General features: G+C 37.8%; 1 protein-coding gene across 1 annotated transcript in view; it reads right to left on the bottom strand.

Moving 5' to 3' along the window:
* ENPP1 (ectonucleotide pyrophosphatase/phosphodiesterase 1) overlaps positions 1-24,033 on the bottom strand; it is a gene marked incomplete at both ends in the record, with an annotated part of 56,721 nt that overhangs the window by 15,764 nt on the left and 16,924 nt on the right. The window contains 14 exons of the mRNA XM_081997778.1: positions 615-684; positions 1,711-1,838; positions 2,912-2,943; positions 4,446-4,577; positions 5,741-5,849; positions 7,925-7,997; positions 8,311-8,376; positions 9,650-9,759; positions 10,811-10,930; positions 12,292-12,371; positions 15,966-16,063; positions 20,995-21,055; positions 21,225-21,350; positions 23,361-23,477. Of these exons, the coding sequence (XP_081853904.1) occupies positions 615-684; positions 1,711-1,838; positions 2,912-2,943; positions 4,446-4,577; positions 5,741-5,849; positions 7,925-7,997; positions 8,311-8,376; positions 9,650-9,759; positions 10,811-10,930; positions 12,292-12,371; positions 15,966-16,063; positions 20,995-21,055; positions 21,225-21,350; positions 23,361-23,477 (1,322 nt within the window). The remainder of the gene's footprint in view (positions 1-614; positions 685-1,710; positions 1,839-2,911; positions 2,944-4,445; positions 4,578-5,740; positions 5,850-7,924; positions 7,998-8,310; positions 8,377-9,649; positions 9,760-10,810; positions 10,931-12,291; positions 12,372-15,965; positions 16,064-20,994; positions 21,056-21,224; positions 21,351-23,360; positions 23,478-24,033) is intronic.

The raw sequence follows: 24,033 nt of genomic DNA, 5'->3' as shown, positions 1-24,033 counted from the left end.
GTGATACACAGTAGGAGGCAGAGAGACATCACGCATAAATTGAAACAAGAAAGGTTCTGGCTGGCTATAACTAAACACATTTACACCATGAGGACAGTCAGGCCATTGAATGGATTGAGTAGAAGTTGTGGAGCCTCTGCCCTTAGTGTTTTTGAAGACGCAACTGCATAAAGCCCTGAGTAACCTGCTCTGATGTCACAGCTGACTTCATTTTGAGTTGGAGGTGGGACTAGAGACCTCCCAAGCTCCCCTCCAACCTGAATTCTCTGAAGGTCTACAATTACTGTATTTCAGGATTTGAGATAAGTTTTCTCTTCTCCTGCTTTTAATGTTACAACAAAGCAACTTGGCACAACTTTATACTCTTAGCAGCACAGTGAAATCTCTTGGGTAAGTCCTATTGAGTTTTTGCCCAACTCTTATGACAACATAATTCCATCCTGTGTGGGTTAACTAGCACATCACAATAGCAATCCTAAAAATGCTTGATTTCTTTAATTGCAGATGGAATAGTGTCACATATCTTTAAAAAAAAAAATCTCAACACCCAGCAAACACAACATTCAGAAATAGAAGGAGCTAAAAGTAAGAGCTAGCATAAGTTTAAGTCTCACCTGCATACTGGGGAAGCGATTGTCTGAGCCATGGAATCCACCCGTGCAGCTTTTAATCTCCAGTGGTTTCCTATTAAAAATTCACAGTTTATAAAACTCACACTTTACAAATCATATCAGTATAAAATACATTCAGTGATGCATTGTTGTCTATTTAAAGATTCTTAGAAGCTTGTCTATAAGGAATAGAACGGCTTTAAGATCTGGAAAAGAATGCCTTTAAAATCAGAATGATTTTTTTTTCTGCAAATGTTACGCCTTTGGAATTCTCAAGTGTCTGTCAAAGTCATTTAAAGTCAAATATCAGGTGACATCAACATTTTGTTCTCAGGATTACAGATTTTCACTTCACTGTCATTTGGGTAACAGAACCTTACAGTCCTGTAGATTCTTAAGATTTTTTTAATATCTTTTTATTAAAAACAGTAATGTTTAAAAACAGTAATTTAGAGCATTCAGCTGGGCATCTTACAGTCTAAGAAAAAAAAAAATCTCCAACATATGCCAGGTCCATACATATTATTTAAACGTGTACAGTTCTAGTAACACAAACCTGATTTACATGACTTGCACACATCTACAGTATTATACAACAGGACTTAACTGAACACATGGACTGAAAAACTTGCATGATGAAAGCCCTGGAATATCACACAAGGTGTTCAAAATTACATTATTATAGCAGATTCTATCACCCTGGGAGTTGTAAATTAACTGGTCAGAACATGTAAGGTAATTAACAATAGTGGGCTCAGTAAGTTCAATGTATGCCAGTGGATTGCTCACAAGACTGATTCAACTGAGTAGTTATGCACATGGTTAGCTTTCATGACTCGTTTTGGAAATTCCTAGAGCATGGCAAGATGTGTTCAAGTATCTGACAAAAGAGACCTTAGTTTCTAAGACTTGTGTCACAAAACCTATGAGCCTCCTCAGGCCAGCAAAAACTGTAGAGAAACCATGCACAGTTTCTTTGCAATGTCCCTCTGCTATGACAAACAAGAATACTACAAGAACTCTAGGCATTTGGAAGAGAAAAGCTATGAGACAACAAGAAATTATCTGCTATATAATCAAGTACTGAAAACTAACTTACCTGGCAAGCTGCCATTGGGTGTCTAAATAAAAGTGCAACGGTTCAATCCGGTCATTATAGGAATAATGGAAACGCTTGGGTAGCAGTTCTTTCATATAAGCTTTAAAAGGCTGATTTGGTTCTATGCACTGAAATGTTTAAAATATAAAATGAACATTTCACCAAAACTTTTGCTTATGTCATGCACAGTTCTTATAAAGCACTTCAGTTCCATCAGGTTTGGAGTCATATTAATAACTATTTAAATAAAAAATACTGACTGGTTTTACATTCAGTAGTTGTTAGACTAATATTTATATTGGATTATGGACATAACTTACTCTTTTTTTCTTACAGCCTACCATTATACAGAACCAAACAGTACTGCTTAGAATTAATAAAGAATTACACTGAGACATGAACATCATGATACTTTCACAAGTGATAGGAGACTATCCAGTGCAATAATTCTACAGCTCTGTAATACAGAAAGTAACAGACATTCGAAAGGTTTTTAGATTGGGACAAATGGGGTTTTCTACCAACTAAGACCCATTAATGATTTTTAAAAAAACAAAAAACACCACAACAAAAAAACCCAACCAAAAAACACTCCTCTATAATATTGGAATTTTTGAATAGCTAAGTCACCTATACAAACAGCATAGCTCTTACTGACAGCAGTGTCTGCACAACTGAGAGGCAAACAGACTGAGGTGCAGGGATGAGAACAGAAGCCAGGTATAGAGCAGAAAAGCAAATTCCTTAAGCTGGAACTAACAAAAAAAAAAAAAAAAAACCCCCACAAAATTCAATATCCTCTCTCAATGCTGTTTACCAAAAAGGTGTGAGCAAGAAAATCTTAAGCTTGTCCAGGAAATAAAACTGAGCTTTATACTGACTTGGCCCTCAGCCACTATTGTCCAGATACACAAGTTCTCCAGTTTGAAGAGCAATGGTGCTAGATAAATGTTAGTGAAAAGAAATGAACACAAAACCTTAGTTAATGCACAACCACAGATAGCCATATAAGACCTTACTCAACTTTGACCTTCCCCCTTCCCCTGCATGGAACTACTTTTGTTAATTGTATAGCATATGGAAGGTCACTGATTCAAAGTCCAGATACTAGGTATGTAGCCCAGCAAACAGCTGATGCTATAAAATACCTGTAAATGCCAGTAGAAATTAAGCGAGAACAACAGAGTAAGATGACACTTACTGTGAGGTTTCTGACAATGCCTTCATAATTAACTGGAAGAATCATATGTAAGAATTAGTCACCTAAGTTAAAAAAAATCAGATGTAAAATGAAAGCATTCCCATCATGTAATATAATTAGCTTAGTTGCAAAAAGTTTCTGGACATACAAAATTATTTTTCCAGAGTGAAAACCATATGGAGCAAAACAAGTCACTAAATTCTCAAGCTACTGCTTTTACGAAATTTTAGTTCACAATCTCTTCTCCCCATACTTACTTATTTAGAGCTTTAAAAATTTTAAACCATATTAGCCACAATTAGAAAAATAATCTGAGAAGTAAGTTTTCACAAACGAGGCAATTAAATGCCGTGCTAATCAAGCTGGATTTTTCCTGCTTGCTAATAAGCTTCTAAGGAAAAAGAAACAAATACAACCATCAGAACAGCAGTTTTATCTGGCAAGCGTCCTTAGAAATATAGCCAAGTGCAAGCTGGCTAAGATTCAGATGCTTAGACTCAAGCCAAAAGGGACCATTACATCACTTAGTTTGACATTTGGTATAACACAGACCCATTACATTTCACACAGTTATTCTGTCCCGAGTCTGATATCCAAGGCTTGACTAAAGTACATAAAGGAACACACTGGCAGGGGAACCATTAATAATTGCTGCACAGATATATGCAGTGCTATAAAAGACAGTTATGCTACTTCATGAAAACAGTGCACATGTCAAAAGCAGGAGATACTCTGCTTTTCTTCTTCCTGAACTTGTTTCTCCAGGGAGGACCTGGAACTGTATTTGACTCCCACATTCCCCACAGAAACATTTAAAACAGTTCAGAATAGCATCAAGCAATGAAGTAAACAGGACTTAAAGTCACTGGGGTTGAGTCCTACAATTTTTAAAGGGCATGCAGAACAATAATCTAGATAGAAAAAAAAACCTATGAAACATGAAGGAAACACCTGCATTCAACATTAAAAAGAACCAAAAACTGCAGGCATTAAATGTTAACCTAAAATGAGACTGCATAATGAATCAAAGTTTAACATTTGTAAGCATTCACTCATTTTTACTCAGGTTTATCTTATTCATGTTTACTTGCAGGTTTTTTTTAATAACTAGTAAATATGTTATAATACATATAAAATAATACATAAAAGATAGTAACAATCTAATATTCCTTTAAGATGGAAATATAGCAAATTTATACATAAACTAGTAAATCAGGAAATGAGGTGAGGACCAAAGATCTGATTCAAAGGAATGTCACTCACAAGGCAAGAGCATTTGCAATTGGTCACTCTGGGGCAGCCCACAAAAGCTATCTGTAGCATTCAAATATACTGTCAGACCTGCAGAGTCAAATGGTCTTTAAAAACACAGTGCACCACTCAGTATTTCCTCTTCATCATTATCCAGGTTGTCCCCAGCTGACCTTTACTCAGGTTTACCAGTGGAATATGTGGATCCTAAGTTTGTATTCATGAAGTACAAAAGCATGTACATACAAAAACAGTAACAAATATTAGTTTAGCAATTACATACAAGAGAAATACTCATCTGGAACATTATTAGGTCTTAGGCGAGCTGCAGGACCAGGTACTACTATGAAATCTTGAACATCATCCAGATAGCTGTTCAGATATGCTGTTTTTCTGCAGCTCCCTGCTTCCATCCCTGCAAAAGGAAATAAATTTTATTTAAAAATAGGAATATCAATGTAGAGTAGTCTTGCTGAGGAGACATGTAACTTCAGTTGTAGAAGTCAGAAATGTAATTTCTCGGGTCTTTTTTATCAGCAACCCCAAGACATCTGATCCAAGGAGACCACAATACTCATGTATGGGAGAAAGCAAAACATTAGATAGATACACACAATCAGCCATTTCATCAGCCAAGAAAGGCACTCCAAGTGAATAAACAGACAAATTTTCTTCTCTGAAGGGAAAGAAATCTTATGAGTCTAAGAACAGTAGTAATGGTTAAACCAAATATTTATTTAGCCCAATATCCTACCTAACAGTGTTCAGTAGCATGTCTAAAGAAATACTCAGTAAGCACAGCAATTATGGACTGATCTTTCTCCCAGTCTTCCTTAACAGTTTCCAGAAGTCAAAGGGACTTTGAGTTACATATTGCATTTGAACTCTTACTTTTAATAATTCTTTACAGGTTTACCCTCCATTAATGTTGTAAATATTTTTTAAACCTGTATAGATATTTGGCTTGGATCATTCCTCATGGCAATGAGGTCTGCAAGTCAATTTTGTGATGCATGTAAGTGTGTTTGTATTTTGTTTGTAAGGAAAAGAAACAGAAAAAAATTTGTAAAATACACAACTTGTTATAGAAATAATTCCAGAAATATAGAAAAGCTATTACAGAAATAAATCAAAGTTTCGCATTCACAGCCTTCAAATAATGAACAAGGGAACTAATAACTGAAAAGAAGATATAGCTTGTATTTTCACTTTTTCAGCAATTTGCAAACTATAGCTGTGTAGTATACTTAAAAGACAGAATAATATGAAAATTATTTTTTACAATTCACATTTTTTATTCTATTTCTTTTATCGGCTGGTAATGATTACAAGAAGAATTAGGAACAAAATATGAAAATTATTTAATCCCTTCTTACATTCTCTACTTATTGCCCCTATCATAGTCTGATTCTCACGTATGTGGATTATCTCTTATACCATCTTGATAATATGAAATGTAATTTCTAGGTATTAGCTGCTTTGTTAACCTTGCCAGTAACATGCAAATACAAACTCAGGATACTACTTTATAAAAACAGCTCTTCAAAATTCTGACATAATTTATAAAATCAAATTTACCATGATCTGATATAAAAATAATGTTTAGGCATTTATGCAAGTTCATTTGCTTGAGACCATCCATCAGCATCCCTACTATGTTGTCCACTCTCTGTAATGCCATAATGACCTGCAGGACAAAAATAGAAATGTAAAACAAGTGTCAATCACTTCAATTAAAAAAATATAATCTATTTCTAGGGAGAGTGAATGAATTTAAATTGTGACAGCATATGCTAATAAAGAAGGAGCTCTTCTTATAGACCATTCAAGGCTAGACACAGGCCAGACATAAATGAAGGACAGAGGGGACCTAAAACTGTGCAGTAACCCCCAAACTCGTATCAGGGAGACATACAGCACACAGTAACAGGAGGAACTGTGAGGACAGGAGACTTACAGCATTCTCAATATCCTGTTAAACCTGCTTTTTACGTGTTCCTACTTCTCTCAGTTGCATAGTCTTTACATCTGTTGAGAAAGGACTCGACAGCTACACCTATATATATTGCTGAACAAAAGTGGGAGCCTGCAGACTGCCTAGCACCCGCATTGCTCAGGGCTACCTCCATCTACAGAAGACCAGCTACATCTACACTATACAGCTCTCAGCCCAAATTTTTTCTGGGCCTCACACTACTAAGACACAGCTACACATTTTTATGTGTTATTTCAGTTGAAGATGTTTAAAAACAAAACAACAAAAAACCCAAGCAAAAAAACCCCAAACCTAAAAGAAACCCTCAAAAACCCCCTACAACACCCCAGCTTATAGCCAGTGAGAGTGGTTTTAAAGTACGAAACTGAGGATCTTTGTTGCATTAGCAGGGGCACACCAAGGACAACAGGCAATGCCTAAGAGTGCAGATGTTGATGAAAGAATACCAGAGGGCTGAAGAGAATAGAGGAAGCCAAGCATGCAACACTCTTCCTCAAAATCCCTGTTGGGAGAGACCCTGGAGCAAACAGTCATTGAAATTGTGACTGGATATTAATCTCAGAGCAAACTAGTTTAAAGGGACTGAAAAAGCCAGACTACCAGTTTAGCACTGTTTGTGATCAGGGGTCTGGTGTGTAAGCTCACTTGGGGCTACTTTTGAATATTTGCAAAGTAAACAAAACAAAACAAGTATTTTTAAACCAAGTCATCGAACTACTGGTATAAGTTGTCTTGCTTTGTGTGAACAAAGATGAGATGCTCCTGGGGAGACTATGTACAAACCCTCAGGGTCTTTCTCTCCAGAACATTTCTGACATACTGAACCTTCAAATCCACTTATTAACCAAAGAAAAGGATAATTAATTTAAACACATTCCCTATACTACAGTTCCAGTTAGTTGTCTGCTACTTCACTGGGCACTTACATGCATCTTACAGTTCCTTACAGGAGCAGTAAGTAACTGCTCACACCTCAAGAGAAACTGGCTAGAGCTTTTTACTGTTGTCACCGCCAAGGTTAAATACCTAGCTAAGATGCCCAAACTTCCTGACCGTTCAAGGTGGGAGAGCTTTACAATGTTCAGGAATTTTCAAGTGCTTTTTCCTTTGCATTTTTCATTTTGGTTTGGTAAAACATAAAGCTACTTAGTACTTTTGAAAACAGTAGCAGTCTCAAAGACTCCTTATTTATACAACACATACACCACAGACTGTGATGGGATGAATGTCCCTTTTATCACCCTCTTTCTGAGAAGGCATAAAACCTAACTGCAGGGAGAGAAGACCAATATTCATCTAACCTTTGCACAGATACTCGGGAAAATGACTGACAATTATAACATGAATACTTCACCACCAAAACTTGGATCATTGCTATTAAAAAAAAAAAAAATCTCTGTTCTTGCTAAATTGAAAGTATACAAACTTTGTTTTCATTCCCCTCCCACCCCTGCCTCTAAAACCAACATAAAGAATTAGTAGGAGAAGATAAAACAGCATACAAGACATACCCAAACATGCTTTGGCAATTTAAAAGTTATTGAAATAAAGAAAATAAAAATTAGACTTACTAAATAGGCTATTTATTACATGCTTTGTATCAATGTTAATTATGGATGGACTGTCTATTCACAAATTTTTTTAACTGAACATGGTCTTCGTTAATCTAACATGAATTATGGAAGTTTATTATAGAGTCACAGCAAAGCTTCAAGTTAAAAAAAAAAAAAAAGAGAGAAAAATTAAGAAACTACAAAACTACTTACACCACTGCTTACTGGTCCAAACTTATGGCCTGAGGAATCTGGTTCTTCTAAATACAGAGTGTAAAAGTGTGGTCTATATCAAACAGTACCAAAAATGTAATATTTTACATACATGTTGAGACAGTTTGAAGAGATTATAGTTCAACAATGGATATCAAATATTGGAAACACCACTATCATTCAGAGGAAGAACACATTAAAGGGAAATCGAGAAATGTAACTTAATTTAAAAAGGTTTCAGTCATAGAAACAGGCTTGCATTAAATAATATTTTAACATTGTTAGAATAATGCATAATATATTGTAAATATGATTTCTGTTTTAAACAAAGTAATTAATTCCAATACTACTCGAACAGGAACTTACACTTGCAATTGTATACCCACCTTTCATCTTCAGGTAACTGCAGCCAGTGAAGAACAGTTACCACCCTTTCTTCAAAGGAGATTGAGCTGTATCAGAAGAATACAAGATCAACCAACCATGTATTCCCAACTAAAAAATTTTAGTCACACATGACAACATAAATGTACTTGAGCAGAGAAAATAGAATTCAACTGGATGCCACTAGTGGCTATTTAGCAGGATGCAAGTTTATCTGTGCTAATTGCCTGTGACCCTACAGGAGTTAACGATCTGATCTAAAGCTCCCTTGCGTATTGTCACCATTGATTGCAATGTGATTAGAATTAAGCTCCCAGTGTTGCTTGTGTTTGTTATACAAAGAGAATAATTGGCTTCAAGGTACAAAATCATGTACAGGTGTTCACGCCTGTATCATGTTTTGAAGATATTTTGGTTTGGGGGTGGGTTGTCATGGGGTTTTTTTGTTGTTTTGTGGGGTTTTTTTCTGTGTGGGGGTTTTTGGGGTTTTTTTTTGGTTTGGTTTGGTTTTGTTTTAAGATGTTTAAACAGTATAGAACTTGTATTCAAACTATGTCATAAAGTAGATACTCCATATCAATTACTGAAGTAGACCAACAATAAGCATGTTGACCTGTAACAATATGAGGCACCCACAAAGTTAGTAATTCAGCTACTCAACACAAGTTCAAGTAACAATGTGCAAGACAAAAAAAAAAAGAGTAGTTAGTCAAGAATCAAAATTTCAATGCTATATGAAAGGTATAGGAAGAGAAAATTATTCCAGGAAGATAGAAATTAAAAGCCTGATTTCTTGGGTGAGATTTTACATTATTTAATAAAGTGGTGATAAACAGATTTCTGTAGAATTTTCATTAGGCAGAAAATGTTTAACTGCAGTAAAGAGCAATCACTGACTAAAATATGAATGCCTTAGTGTTAAATATTTTCAAAATTTGCAATGAAAATAATTTTACATTGGCACAAGTTACCACAGTCAACAGTAAAACTTTAGTTTTCATGGACAGTATCACATCAAGACCTGATCCATTCACTGTATGAGATGTTTGGATTGCACCTACAAAAGATTTTTGTAAGAAACAGAAAAGCACTAGAGCTTCAAAGCTGGGTGCTCTTAAAGCTGATTTTTCCACGTTTCTTATAAAACATTTGCTGAAGAATGACAAAACCATTAGACAAAAAAAACCTACATTACACCGAAATAAAGTTAACTGGATCCCATCTTTTCCCATGTTATGTACAACTATTTAGAAAAGCTAAAAAACCCCAACTTTCTCTGGTGTCTGTCCCGTTGCAACAGTTAAAGTAAAATATTAATCCAAGACACAGGAATTTACATACCTATTGTATTCTTCATACAGGTTTGGAAAGGTTCCATTAACTGCTACGTCTGACCCAGGCCAGAAGAACGTAGCTGCTTTTAGACCTTGGTACATAGCTGTTAGCCAAATCTGCAAGGGAAGAACAATCACCATCATTAGTGCAGGTCCCTGAATTAGCTGAGTACCTGCCAGATCCACTACTGCCCCCACCTGCTCTGCACCTTTCAGCAAGATCAAAAACTACAAATATGAGTGAAGCACTCTGGACATTGCTCTTGCCTGCCATTGCTTATCTGCAGTCCAGATATACCTTGCAGCCTTATTCCTTATGGCAAACACCAGCATCCCTTCTGCTGCTACACCAGGGGGAGCCAGGACAGAAGTAGGAACCATTAGCTCCCATGGATGCAGCAGTAACACAATGGTAGAACCATGGCTGAACAGTATGAAGGTGAAATGTCTCACAAACAGTGAAGCAAGAAGGAGTGGGAATGTCCTGAGGACCTATGCCCCAGATACTCTGAAATATGGGAGCAAGATTTTGGTCAACTCTTCTGATTTTACTGCTGATCTCATGATTTACAGTTGTGTGTTGTTTCTTCACAACAAAAAAGAAAAAAAATAATAAAAAAAAAATTGGTCCTCCCCACGTTACTAAATAGTTGCATCTGTTCGCTTGCTATTCTTAGGCTAGCACTGACCCAAACTTTCGCATGCCACTTCATTTTGATGTCAGTCTCAGCAGATTTGCCACAGTTGTATGATTGAACTGAGATGTTTTCTTTTAAAACTGCGTCTTTAGACTTTGTAGTAATTTGGGCAGTGTATAAACCTTTACTACTGCTTATTACTAAAACTAACTGGTCTGTCGATTTCCTCAGAGGAGTTAACTGCAAGCCCACTTCATATTCAAAACAGAACAAAATCTGGTATCTCTATTAGTTATTTTAAGCTAGTTTTCTCCCTAGAGAGAATTCCATTTAAGTTCAACAAAGCCTGTTACACTTTGTTTCCTTTGTCATTTTGCTGCTCTAGTATGGCAGTTCCTAATCATGCTGAGTAATGCTTCTTGGCTGACTTAGAAGTACCCTCTGTACTCTTTCAACATCACTATGCATCCAAGTGATATTAAGTAACATAACAGGCTGATGTACATTCTCAGCAGTGTATTAATACTTACAGGCTGTCCTTGGTACCACTGTGGATTAAACTTCTCTTCACTTTTAAGAGTGAAGGATGCATTTCTTTTGGGATCATACATCTTGTTATCAATTATACCATGAGATTCAGGATACAGCCCCTGTAATTGAAAATATACCTTTGTCACAATGTTATAACGAAAAAGAACCTTCCAGCTACACAAACAGATGTCCGTTAGACAAATACAGCCAGTGAATAACCTGTATGTGACTTCTACTCCACCAGTAGCTCAAGACCCAAATTTAACAGCATCACCTACCATTGCTGTTAAGCCCTACCACCTTCCAGTTCTTGATTGCTTCTCAGTGAGATTAAAAAAAAAATAAATAAGCAAGGAACTTGCTCTGGGGTCAAACCAAAAGACACTGTCTCAGTTCACACATTTGATGCATCTTTAGCACCAATGACAAAGCAATTACCTATGCTGGGCCTCCATCACATGACCAAAACCTGGGGATTTCAAAGGAGAATTGCACACCAGCGGGTGAAAGCTCTAGCTGCGGATAACCATAAGCAGTGAAGGAAGTGCTCAGAGGCACCAGCTGTTTGGTAGTTTTAACAGACTTCATGCTCTGCCTTCAAGCAGACTAGGTTCTTCTTACATTAAAGGATAACACAAACACCACCACTAGGACCCTAATAAACACCAAACCTGCTACTTTTCACAACAGGGAGGTGAGACAAAGCTCTATATTGAATTTAGGGACACTCTCACATGGCTGCAGGGCATGCTTAATGCCTCTTAGTTGCATATTCAACCATGGATATTTGTGAAGATTACACAATTAAACATTTAATTCCTGAACCTGTGCTCCTCACTTACCAAAACTCCTAACAAACTGGGAAAGTAAGAAAGAAGGTACAGATCCTCAAGTGTTTGACTGAATTTTAGTTCTGACATGATGAAACTAAGAAGGATCTGCTGGATTCCAACCCTGCATTCGGTGTTGAAAACCTCAAAGATGAGCTTTGTGACATTCCTATCCAGGTTTGGGTAGAGTGCATCAGTCAACATCAGCGTGATGTTCAAATCTTGCCTTTCATTTCATACTCTTTTTTGCATCATGTCAAGTTACCGCAAAAAAAGTGGAACAAGGCTGGCAGTTTAAAAGAGTCAGACTGCTCTCATTCCAAGAGAGTGAGCTGCAATTTAGTGGAAATATTTACACAAATGAGGATTTGTAAAGTGATGTTACCTTCCACCTACATGGGAATTCTTGCAGCTAGTCTTGGAAGGACTGGATTACTTAATCAGATTAGAGTTGACCACTAAGACATAGTGTTATATAATGACTGTTAATCTAAACTAGAAAAAGAGTATAATACATACATTTTCATATTCTGAAGGGAAATCCTATTATTTTAATATTTCATCAAAGAAATATGCTGTTCTCTTGGAGACAACTAGATAATGAACAGTCTCTTCAATAGTGGAAACATATAATATACAGGAATTCTTACTGTGACAATGGAGTAGTGATTGGGAAAGGTTTTTGAAGGATACACTGGTCTCATATTGGAAGTGTATGTTCCACATTTCTCTAGAGGAAGGAAGAAAGAAAATCAGAGTTACAGAAATAAAAACCCTTGCAAGTTTCTCTCATGAAGACATATACCGACTAAAACCAAACCAAAATATATTTCCAGAAAGTTTTCATTCTTCAAAATTCTGGATTTAATACTTCATTTTTCTTCCCACGTTCATTTACAAGATGACTAAATGGTTATTAATACAAATTTTATATATTCCTAACAACTGACATCAATGGTCACATGAGCAAAACCTACAGTCCTTATGAAAAGCATGGATAGATAAGAATGAATAATCAGAGAAATCACACTCTCCAAAGTTGCGCTGCTATGCAGTAAGTGAAGTCTGCAGCTTGAGACCAACTAGGTACTTCAACTCAGGTGCTCCCAGAGATGAAGTGGCCACTGGCACAGTGGTGACCTAGCTCTCTCAGTCACATGTCAAATCAGTATTTATTTTTCGGTCTCCTTTTTATTTGTGGGTTGTTTTTATGTTTTGTTTTGTCTTGTTTTTAATGAAAATAATCTCTTATTCCAGGAGGAATCTCAAAGTTTTCTTTATTTTGATATGAAAATCATAGGTTTTTAAGGAGATTAGTGCACAGTATCTGCTAGTATGAAGAGTCATTAGCCAGGTCAAAGCCCTTAAGCAAACCTTACTTAAGTTACGTATCTAAGTTTCCACAGGCCCTGATCTTAAGAAAGAAAAAGAAAAAAAAAAAAGCCTTCATTAACAACTTCAAAAATACTATGTGATAACCAAAACCACTTCAACTGATGCTAAAGAGCCAACATTAATGACCCTATAGAAAGGCCATCACTGCGTTGTCTTCACTGGCCCTCTGGGTCATTATATACAATATAAATAAAATAGAAACAAAAGGTTTGGAACATAAAAAGTGTTGCATCAAGGCACTTTGAACTCATTGGACTGAGGCTTTGGATTAGATCTCAGTTGAAATAATTAGTTTGAGCTAATTGAGATAAAAAGAAGCCAAGCCAGAAAAATAAATCTTCAAGTTACACAGACAACCCCTCCCATATTTTCTTTTTGTAGTAATAAATCATCACTTGTACCCTTTTTACTGCTGCAACACACTTTATGTATTTCAATCATTTCCAAATCTGTTATTAAGGCTGTTTTCCAAAATCATAGTTTGTTTGGTGGGGGTGGGTGGGGAAATTGGGGGGTGGGGGTTTGTTTTTAGACAAAACAAAAATTTTTAGGTGCATTTTTCTCTTGCTTTAAAATCCTAGGGATTGTTGCTGGTACTTTCCATAAGAGTTATCTTTCTTCTTTTTGGCTTGTTGCCTTAGTTAAAGACAATTTAAGACAAGAGGAGGATTTATTTTAAAATTACAATATCACAGCATAGAAGTATATGAAAATATCTTCTCTGAATCCCATAGGCACACATTATGACTATGCCTGGATTCACTGAAAACACTCAGCTCCATGCTGAATTTCCCACTTTTCAGCAGGCAGCAGAGAGAGTGACTGTATAATGAAACTTGCTGAAAGGGAAATTATGATAGTGTCTTACAGGCATACAGATTTCTCCAAGGAGACATCATAATTTCATTGTAGGCATGGCTGAATTAACAGGACTAGATAATGGGAATATTATTATCTAACAGAATGCTGCACTTGTCATCAAGTGTTTTAAAGAGGAAAACCCAGGGATTTATCATGGTTCTAACTTAATAAAGAACTGAGCAGTTCGATAAGTTACTCAATGCGCATAACTGTTCACTGCTTTGTAAGGGCTGTCATTCATAAACTGTGTCTCTTTCTGAGCATTTACTAGTCCTGTAAATGGATAACTGAACTTCGAAAGGATTCAATACAATTTTTCAGCAATAGTCAAGCAATTTATCCATTATTGTCACTTGTTTACTACAGAGGAATAGATTTCATTACCCTTTCCTGCACAGTAAAATACTGTAGCAGTATTTACACACTCATAGAAACGTTTATCTTTACAGTATGACTGCTTCCACCATTTTCAGTGCCTAGACACATGGGACATCAAGTGCATGGAGATTTGAAGCCACAGGCCCTCAGTGTGTCATGTGATATACACCCCAGTGACACCCATTTTCATTCATGAAACTACTTCCCTTACTGAAGAAAGTTTGCCTTGTCTGAGCTTTTCACCCACAATTTTACTAGGAGGGGAAAAAAAGCCTAGAAAGCAAAGTTCTGTAACAAAAGAAAGCTGAAGATCCTGTAATATATTGTATCGTAAAAGTCTTCCATCAAAGTACAAAAAAAATGCCCCAGAGTAATATAGAACTGTAGACATAATGCAGAAATAATATTTTCCCCCAGACTGCTCCGTATTTTGTTGTGTCTAAAACATGTATTATTAGACATTCTGGTTGTAGAATCCTTAAAAAAAAAAAGTAAGTTTTGACCACAAAAAACTCCATGCTTCTGGAGAAGCAAAGTGACTTTGATGAAGATACTAAGATATTTGTATTTCTTAGTGGTCAGAATTTACCATGGGTTCATTGGAAAGAGAACTACAAGTTTATTATAGAAGTCAAGGAGAGAAGTTGCACTGTAGCCTATCCAGACCAAAGAATGAAGAAACTCTACATGTGGAAGTGAGTGTTGCAGCCTGGAAGTCCTGCAGATGCTTCATGGCAATGTTACCTGGTATCTCAGCCAGAGCTATAACCATTTCTAATAGCCAGCCTCACCTCACAATGCCCAAAAAGTCTTCTTCAGTTGAAATTTTTTATAACTGCATCTAATGAAATTGTTTCAAATGCCTTGTTTTATTCTAACATGGAACAAAACAAAAAAGCTGAAACCTCAAATACATCTGCGAATTGTTATCCTCTGGAACAGATCAAGTTGTAACCACCACTGTAGAGAAAAGCAAGTATTTTTACTGATTTATTTTTAGTCAAACTGAAACCAGCCACTCCAGGTAGTAATTTATGAACGACAAGAAAATTGGCATACTTTTCAGACAAGAGATGCCATCAGTTCTTTACAGACCACAGACAAAATAGACAGGAAAAGTAACTAAAGTTACTTAAGACGCTACAAAAGCTAGGGAAAAAAATGTATTTATGAGGCTCTCATTTCTTTTGAAAATGTTAGTTAAATGAAGGTTTTCTCAGATTCAGCACATTTCTACCAGCCTTTCTATATCATCTGTTCTTAACCTCTTCCTTCTCTATCTTCTTTTTCAAATATAATCAAATGCTTTCTACCTTGCTTTCCATTTTCCAAAGCCATTCAACCTAAATGTGAGACAACATGCAATATATAGTAAAAAGTAGGACTACTTCTATTTTGAAGAAATAAAAGTAAGCTTACAGAAAAAGCATCCACCTCCTAAATATAGGAAAGGCTACTTAATAATTTTTAAGGTTTCACTGAAAATCCAAAAAGCCCTTTCCTCATGCCCTCCCTCTCTTTGCCCTTCCACCCTCCCACACCTCAAGTTCTCTGCGCACAGTTGTTATGTAGGGCAACAACTTCAATTTCCATGGAAGAAGAGTGAGGATTTTAAAGAGTAAGCATAGCTCCATCTATGGATTTTTCAGGTAAGACATTACGATATTGCTCAGAGAAAGAAACTACTTACGTAATTTGCTAATAACAGGTAGAAGTTCACCCCAAGTCTGCAAATATTCTGCTCTGAAGCCATCCAATGAAAACAGTAACACTGGAGATGTGGTAAATCTGAACAAACAGAAAAGACAGACTCTGAGAAATAATTTCCTATCTCTTAGTTCAAGAAAGTTTCCCCCAAATCGTGGGGATGTTCATTATGGAACTACAAACCAGGCCAAGGAGGTAAGTCTTCCTAAGCAGGAAGGTTTGCAGGCTGGCCGTCTGGGCACTCTGCTCGTGGGCTGGTGGAGCAACCCTGCCCGAAGAGGCTGAGGATTGCAGTAGGGCATACACAGGGAAATCATGACAAGGCCTGATTTCCCAAACACCCATAAAATAAAGAACAAGCCAAGATGCTAACATAATCCTACTGGTAGATTTGGTACTCCTTCTCTTGAAATCAGTCCCACCAGAGCAACACTGAGCCCCTCCAACCCCGAGGCAAGAACAGGGAAAGAGAAAAGGCAATGTGCAGCCATGGATTTCCCTTAGTGACTTTGCTCCTGAACAACCTTTAATCTAGCTGAAAAAAAGGAATGTATCTTTTTACTTACGCAGTGCACAAAACTGTAAAAAAGGCTAATGTACCGGATATGTTAAATCAGCAACTATAACACACATTTCTCCTTTCATCTCATAAAGGTCACCTAACCAAGAAGAACTTGGTAACTGTACCAGAAGTACTACCAATCTCCAATCTGAAAAATGTCGCCCTACAACTGGAACACTGTAACGGTATTTCTGCCTGGAACTTGACAGACAAATTCAGAAACTGATTTCACTGGAACTAGCAAAAATAAATTCTCCCCTTCCAGTCTCCAAAGGACTTATGTTTTCCAGCCCTGATTTGTTCCCAGCTTCATCTCTGTTCAAACAGTCTCTCTCTAACTGTAAGTACTTAAAACATTGCATCATAGACTGGAACAGTCATCAGTCACTGCTTCCTTGAAGAAAAAATACCCTATGTTTGACCTACAGATATGAGGACACATGAGACTGCAAAAAAAAAATCACTGCAGTGCACCAACGACCACTGAAAATACAGATTCACATAAAAGAATTGAACATGCTTTACATGCCAATTGCAAGCTCATTTCTCCTTTTTATGTTTATAAATTGTAAAATGAATTTTTTTTTTTTAATTTTGTTGCACTTGAGTTTCCCAAAATAAAACAGTGAGGATAGAAGACAAATACTATTTATAAAGTGTTCACAATTTCTTTAGTGAGGTACCCCACAAAAAAAATCCAAGCAGCCATTTACCAGTGAAACATGTATAAGCCTTATTTCAGTCAAACACATGTGACTATATTAAACTGAAGATTAGTCAGGCAACCAGAACATGTCTATCCTAAGAAAATTTTAATCAATAATTTGGACAATGGTTCAGCCAAAAGGATTTCATTAGTCAGAACCATTACATAGCCGACCCTACACCCCAGACAGAATAAAACATTAAGATGTATTTGTAAGATGTATGTTTGTAGCCTAGTTTTTATTTATGTGGTATATTTTACACCATCTTTTGAAAATCTTAGTAGCAGCAGTTAGTCAGAAGCAAGAGATGAATGATCTTCAGACCAAGACTAAAGTCCCTTGGCAGAACAGAGTAGGGAAACTTCATGTACTACCTTCGCCCATATTAGAAGTATTTTTTGCACCACAGATTCTGATCTTTACAACTTTTGCAAATACCTTCTCCACTCCCCCCGCCAACAAATTGACTCCCTCCAATGCAGAGGTCTAAAAATCTTCACTGCAAAGTTTCCTGCAATAAAATATGAACTTGGAAGCAAAGATTGTTGAATATTACTTACTGACAACCTAACAACAACAACAAAAAAAAACCCACCCAAAACCAAAAACCAAACCACCCAATTTTAAAACAACTCCTTAGAAAGGGACTTTACGCAACTGTTTCTGGTTTGGCATTTACAAGTAAACCAACTGTTAAGTACATGTTTTTGTTGTCTGCAAATTCAGCTACGGACCCCTTCACACATGTAAAATTAAACTTGTCAAAACAGACCATTGCCACAACTAGGGAGACAGGTCATTTCACTTCTCATACTCTACACATGCTGAGACTCATACAGTTAGTGGTCTACCCTATGCTCAGGGAAGCAAAGCGTGACAGACCATGTTGAGCTGCACTCTCTTTGGAACAGCTCCAGTAAAATCCTCAGACAAACTAACCTGAACTCAGTTCTGAGATACATCAGCGATTACCATGACTTTTTCCTGTCGGTAGCGAAGGTTACATTTGCTACTTCAAAAATGTGCTGCCATGAGCAAGCCAGCCCAGGAGGCTCAAGTTTTGGCCCTGCTAGTGATTCATGCTGGCTGTGTCCAAACAGCATGACAAGGGTGTTTCACAGCTCTTGGATAAATATGCACACCACAGTCACATCCTGACTCCAAACTGAAGGAAATGCAGTGGTAATTATCCCCTCCTATAAACTGGCTTGTATGGAAACATAACGCAGGCAACACAGGCTTGCTGTGGTCTAGCAGGTTCACCAGTCTGGACGATCGAGAGCCCAGAACTGCAGACCACACTGCCAAGCTGACCTGCCTCACCGCAGGCAAGTTAGACCACAATTAAAAGAAAAAAAAAAAAATAGAAGGAAAAAAGAAAAGAAAGTCCCCTTGAAAAGTTAAGCATACTACACGGAAAAGTTCCTATGGCACATACACGCTACTGCCCATACACAGCTATCAAAAGTAAGAACTAAAGCTTTCTTTTCCACTAAAGGTACATAAAAGCCTCCACAGGAGGCATAATAGCAATCTTCAGGTATACAGGAGAGATCTGCAAAGAGGAAAGGAGTCAGTTGCTCTTCCAGCTCAATGAAGACAGAACAAACAGTAATCAGCTTAAAGTACACCAAAAGATACTAAACCATCTAGCTAAGCACTAGGATAAACTGCTTAAGTAGGTCTGAATTCTCAGAGCATTATTTCACTCTTAGAACAGTGGGAGGGAATAGATCGCTCCTGCAATCTTATAGCCCATTAACTTTATAATCCTATTAAATAGCATAGGACCGAGTCTTCAACGGACTTAGGTGTGTACTTAATTTTAAGCATTTGATCAGTGTCATAGAAATCAGTGGGATTTCTCAGATTAAGCACCTCATTGAACACTGCATTGACTTTTGTCTATTCTGCACCACAAAAGCAAATCCAAATAAAACTGAAACAGAATAAAAACAGCAGTTTGAACCCACAAAACATCCTGTATTAATATTCACATAACCAGAACTGATATCCTGAGGCCTCAAAATGAGCAGTGAGCTAAAGTCACCTGCACTCCTGCCTACCCCACCATAGGAATAAGTGGATTGTTTACAGAGTTGTTAGTTTTGAGAGAGGCTTTTGTGCTAATAGTCTGAGATGAGCCTTCAAGTCAACACTGTTGACCACACATCACCCTTTCCTGGGCTGGGTTTTATTGCAACATTTCTGGTTTTGCCAGGATTAAAACAATTTTAGTAGAGTAACTACGCATCCCTTTCGTGTGCTGACACAAATAACAAACAAAAAACCCTAAAAACAAGTTAACCAACAGGAGTTGCTGTACAGCATTCATGCCATTAACCTTGACTTCAGATCTGCACAAGGCTCTTCCTTGTCTATCCACTCCTTGGGGGTAAATACTTCCTAATCTTGCATTAGGGAAATCTGCATCCTAGAGTCAGTTCCCAGTACACAATCCTGAATGGCCCCTGGCCTCAGAACAGGAGTTAGTGACAAAAGATTCCAGAACTGCCTGGCTACCACCCTTCTATGTGGGGGCTTATCCGGGACTTGGACTCCAAGCTGGACAGAAGGTCCAATTTCTGTCTTGAAGAAGGTTCTGAAGTGTCAGCATTTGTTATTGCTCCAAATCAGAATGAAAAGTGCTTGTTTGATATAAAAATATTCCAAAAGGAAATGTATTTTATTTGACAATATTTTAACTCCAATGAATAAATATAGCACGATTTAAATATCTGAAGTCAAAAAAAAGTAATGACATAAGAACAAAATGAAATGTTTTTACTTTACTAAAAATATCCCTAGCACACTGTAATTTCAAAGTCATCAAAATTAAAATAGTTTTGATCTTTTTTGACACTTTTCAGACAAGAACATAACTGAATTCAACTCATTCCAACAAACTATTATCCAGTGGAACACTTTTCAATCAAGAATGTTTAAGCCACTTCTATTAGTAACTTAACATTCAGTTATAGTTTGCAGTCAACTTTAACTTTGAAGTTAATTTGAAGATCCCACAGCAAAAACGTTACAAGAAATGCAGGCTTTTTTCCTGGCTGGGAGCTTTGCTGTACTATTTGAGACCAAGTGCTGATGCCATAAACTAGATGAGTCATTTCTCACACAGTGTATACATAACTTGCAGGAGCGGGCCCAGGGTGGAGCTGAGCCAGAGAATACAAGGATCTCATGGCATTTCACACCTTTTAAAGAAAGTAGTTCAGACAGCTTGCAAATAATGCTGTCCCACTGCTGGTGAAACTGGGACAGTGAACTGCCACATTTTGCGGCTCTGGGGCTGGAACAGGCAAGGAAGTGGAAAGATCTTTAGAAGTGACGAGGGAGACGGGCAGTCTTAGGAGTCTGAGATTGCTGGGTGGCTCCGAAAATATTTGGGACAGTGGGTACTGGGGCACACACAGGACAATAATGAGGCTGGCACAAGGCAGAGCTGCCCAGAGCACACACATTTGTGAGACACAGCAGGGTTCAGGAATAGGCATATCTTGCAAGTCAAGCAAGTGCTGGGATACATGAGTGCTGCTGGGGTACAGCAACCTGATCTGTTAGTAAGCGCTACCAAATGCTGGCTGAACAAGGTGTCCTTCTCTGTCTGGAGCTGCTTTTACTGTGGATAAGAAAGGCAAGCAGGTCCCAGCAAGGCACAGTAGGGAAAATAATCTCAAAAATGAAACATAAGCAAAGAGCAGAGTTATGCAAGTATACAATATCCTCACCCTTTTGGACACTGAGGTTCAGTAATGTCCTCACACTCTTCTTCAACCCAGCTTGCCTCTCCTTAAAACAAATGAGTGCAATTTATTTTTTAAGACAGTACATTCGTATTGATAACTGCAAGTTTTTTCATTTTATTGTATGCTTTTAAAATTACATTATGTCCTTGCTCCTTTCATATAAATATGGGTACACATAAGAGAGACTGTAGGAATCTGTTGAGGATCTTTACCTTTACAAACAGCGTGATAATTGACACAGCAATCTTTATTTTCCACACAATCATCTGAACAGGAACAATGATATTCTGGTCGCCTCTTCTCTCCACACCTGAATTTATTGCAGATCCATATATGGGCTAAAAACAGACAAGAGAGAAGGACAGTGCAATGAAATACTAGCGTTAAGTGCAGAATTACTAAACTGAGTGTTAAGTTCAGTCTCAAATGTGTACTCACTCAAACAACAGTCTTAGGGTATCTCATGCATGCATAATATCACAGTCTTTGGCACTTTGGAAAATAGAAACACCCATAGCTAAATAATCCAAGTGTATAGCAAGCTCAATACAATTATGCAGCATATGGTTAGAAATATCACAGATCAGAAGATGCCAGTGGAAAGAATCCTTTTTACAGACCTCCTTAAATATGGTGATTTGTGTGGGTTTAGTCTGATAAATGCATACTATAAAGAAGCTCCCAAAAAACTGCCCCCAAAAACCCCCAAACTTCCCTGAAGCATACTGATTTTTCTGAACGGAATATTCCTGTAAGTTTGAGTTGTTATCAGTTGTAAACACAAGTAGATCCTTTGCAGTCAATGAGGATTAGTATGAATGAATTTACCAACTGAGTGAATACTCAAAATAAAGAAGCCAAAGCTAAACGTTTGAGTAGAAGACAGTCAGTATGCAATCTTCATACATGACTGGCGATTAGAGATCCCTAAAAGCTTTCTCAGGAGGTTAATCTTACTTTCAGGAATACTGAACTTTCAGTAATTCCACCAATGTCAGTAGATCTTTACTTTTGTGAGAGGTAGAAGAATCTATTATGGTTCTAGTTACATGATACTATTGGGAAATTAAAATTTGATTCTCCACTGATGTTAAGCTAATTAATTTAAAAAAACCAACACCAAGCAATGAATTCCCATTCTTAGTACTAAGACAGACTCTCCAGTTTGTTTTTAAAGAATGCTTTAAACTGAGGGAGAGTAATGTAATGGAACAAAGTGAGGAGTAAATCCCACGCAAAAAGCTTTATGCAATTCAAAGGACCTTTCAATAATAGTCAGTTGAAGCAGGGATCTAAACGCAGTTTAATCATTTTGTTTTAAAAGTCGATATTGGGATTTTCAATTTCAGGTTGAGACTACAGTGATAAATTTTAGAAATACATGTAAAGAGGAGGAGTGAGAAGAAAAATAGTTAACCAAAAAGAATGCTGCATATGAAGCTTTAAGGCAAAACTACATTAGAGAAGACAGTCAAGTTCTGTCCTTAGCGTTACCACCCACATGAACATCTTTCCCTGTAAAATTTCTTCATGGTACTTTTCATACCTTTGCCTATCTGACCTTTGCATTCTGGCAAATTAGGAGAACTGCTTCTCACTACAGAATCATTCTCCACCAGTACAATCTGTTTTATCATCCTGCCTTGTCCCAAAGGCTACCACATGACCCTGGCTTCACACTCAAGCTGGGGAGAACAGGGCAGAGGGCCTGAGTATCTGGGTAGGGAGAGATGGCAGCTTTCACAGAGCTGCTCTGTCCTCCTTTTTCACACTGGCCACGACAGAAAGTCACAATATGCAGAATGCGCTCCTGTTCCTGGCTTGCCTGAGAACGTGGGAGTTGTCCCTGATGCTAGGGACAATGCAGGTCACTGTTCTCTCATGGCCGGACAGAGAATGAAAGGCTGGCTGAGACCTCAAGTTGCAGTTGTTCCTCCTCTTTCCAAGGGGGAGGGCAGCAGCACGGTCCCTCGCAGCCTCTCTCCCCACAGGAGCCATGGGAAGGCCAGCCTACCGGCTATGTCAGCTCCTGCGTAGTCCAGCTGGGTAAAACACAAGCTTGCTTTGTGCGCAACAACAGCCGCAGCAGAACCCTGATATTTCCACAGGAGTCCCCAGTAGCACCATCACCACTGCAACTCCACCCATGGCTGCGACGGAGGGGGCACAAAGGGAGGGAGACCGCTGGCATCAGAACCACCCTGCTGTTCAGCAGCCCACCTCCTGCACTCGCAGCCATTTGAAAGAAGTCAGGGTTACGGCCACCTGACCACAACAGCACTCACATATGCAGAGCTGTCCCACATCACAGGAGAAGTTGCCCCCACAGCTTTTTTTTCCATCCTTACCTGGTTGTATACATGTTTCCTGGTAATCTAAGCAGCAGTTTCCAAGCTTGACACAATCTCTATCACAACGACAGCTTCCAAAGGTCCTTTCAAAGCAACGACCTTTGCAGGTTTTCACTGTAATATTGGATAGCGTTAGATGTCAGTGGCTGAGCCCAAATCAATCAACATGCAAAAGAAATGAATAAGGTCAGCATGTGGAACGACACAGGTGGTCATTCCCCAACTTACAGGAGGGCTGCAAAACCAGTGACAGCCAAAGGAAGAGGGAAGTCTTGATCCAACTAAATGTTTATTTTCTCTTATTGAACAAAAAATATTTTGTCATCATATTGAACAGAGGGTTCTATTCTAGCAGGAACATGGTGTTTCATTATTGGCAGAAACAAGTGAAACAAAACACTACAATTCTAGTTGTGACTGTCCCTGACTTTTTGTATCACCGGAAGATACAAGTACAGTCATTCAGATAACGGAAGATCTGCATCGGAGGAAATCTGAACCTGGGTTTTTAACATGGGTGCCCTAAAACAGCGAAATGCTTTTGCAGAGAACACTGATCTTCATTTTCACAGCTGACAATGTTTCACTTTCCAGAAATAATTAAACATTAATTAGAATCTAGACTGCACTGGCTATGCTTGCAACTCTCCCATGCTCATGTCCTGCTTGA

This window comes from Phaethon aethereus (genome assembly GCF_964289735.1).
Source record: "Phaethon aethereus genome assembly, chromosome: 3".
NCBI classification, from domain to species: Eukaryota; Metazoa; Chordata; class Aves; order Phaethontiformes; family Phaethontidae; genus Phaethon; species Phaethon aethereus.
This window is presented reverse-complemented; position numbering and strand designations above follow the sequence as displayed.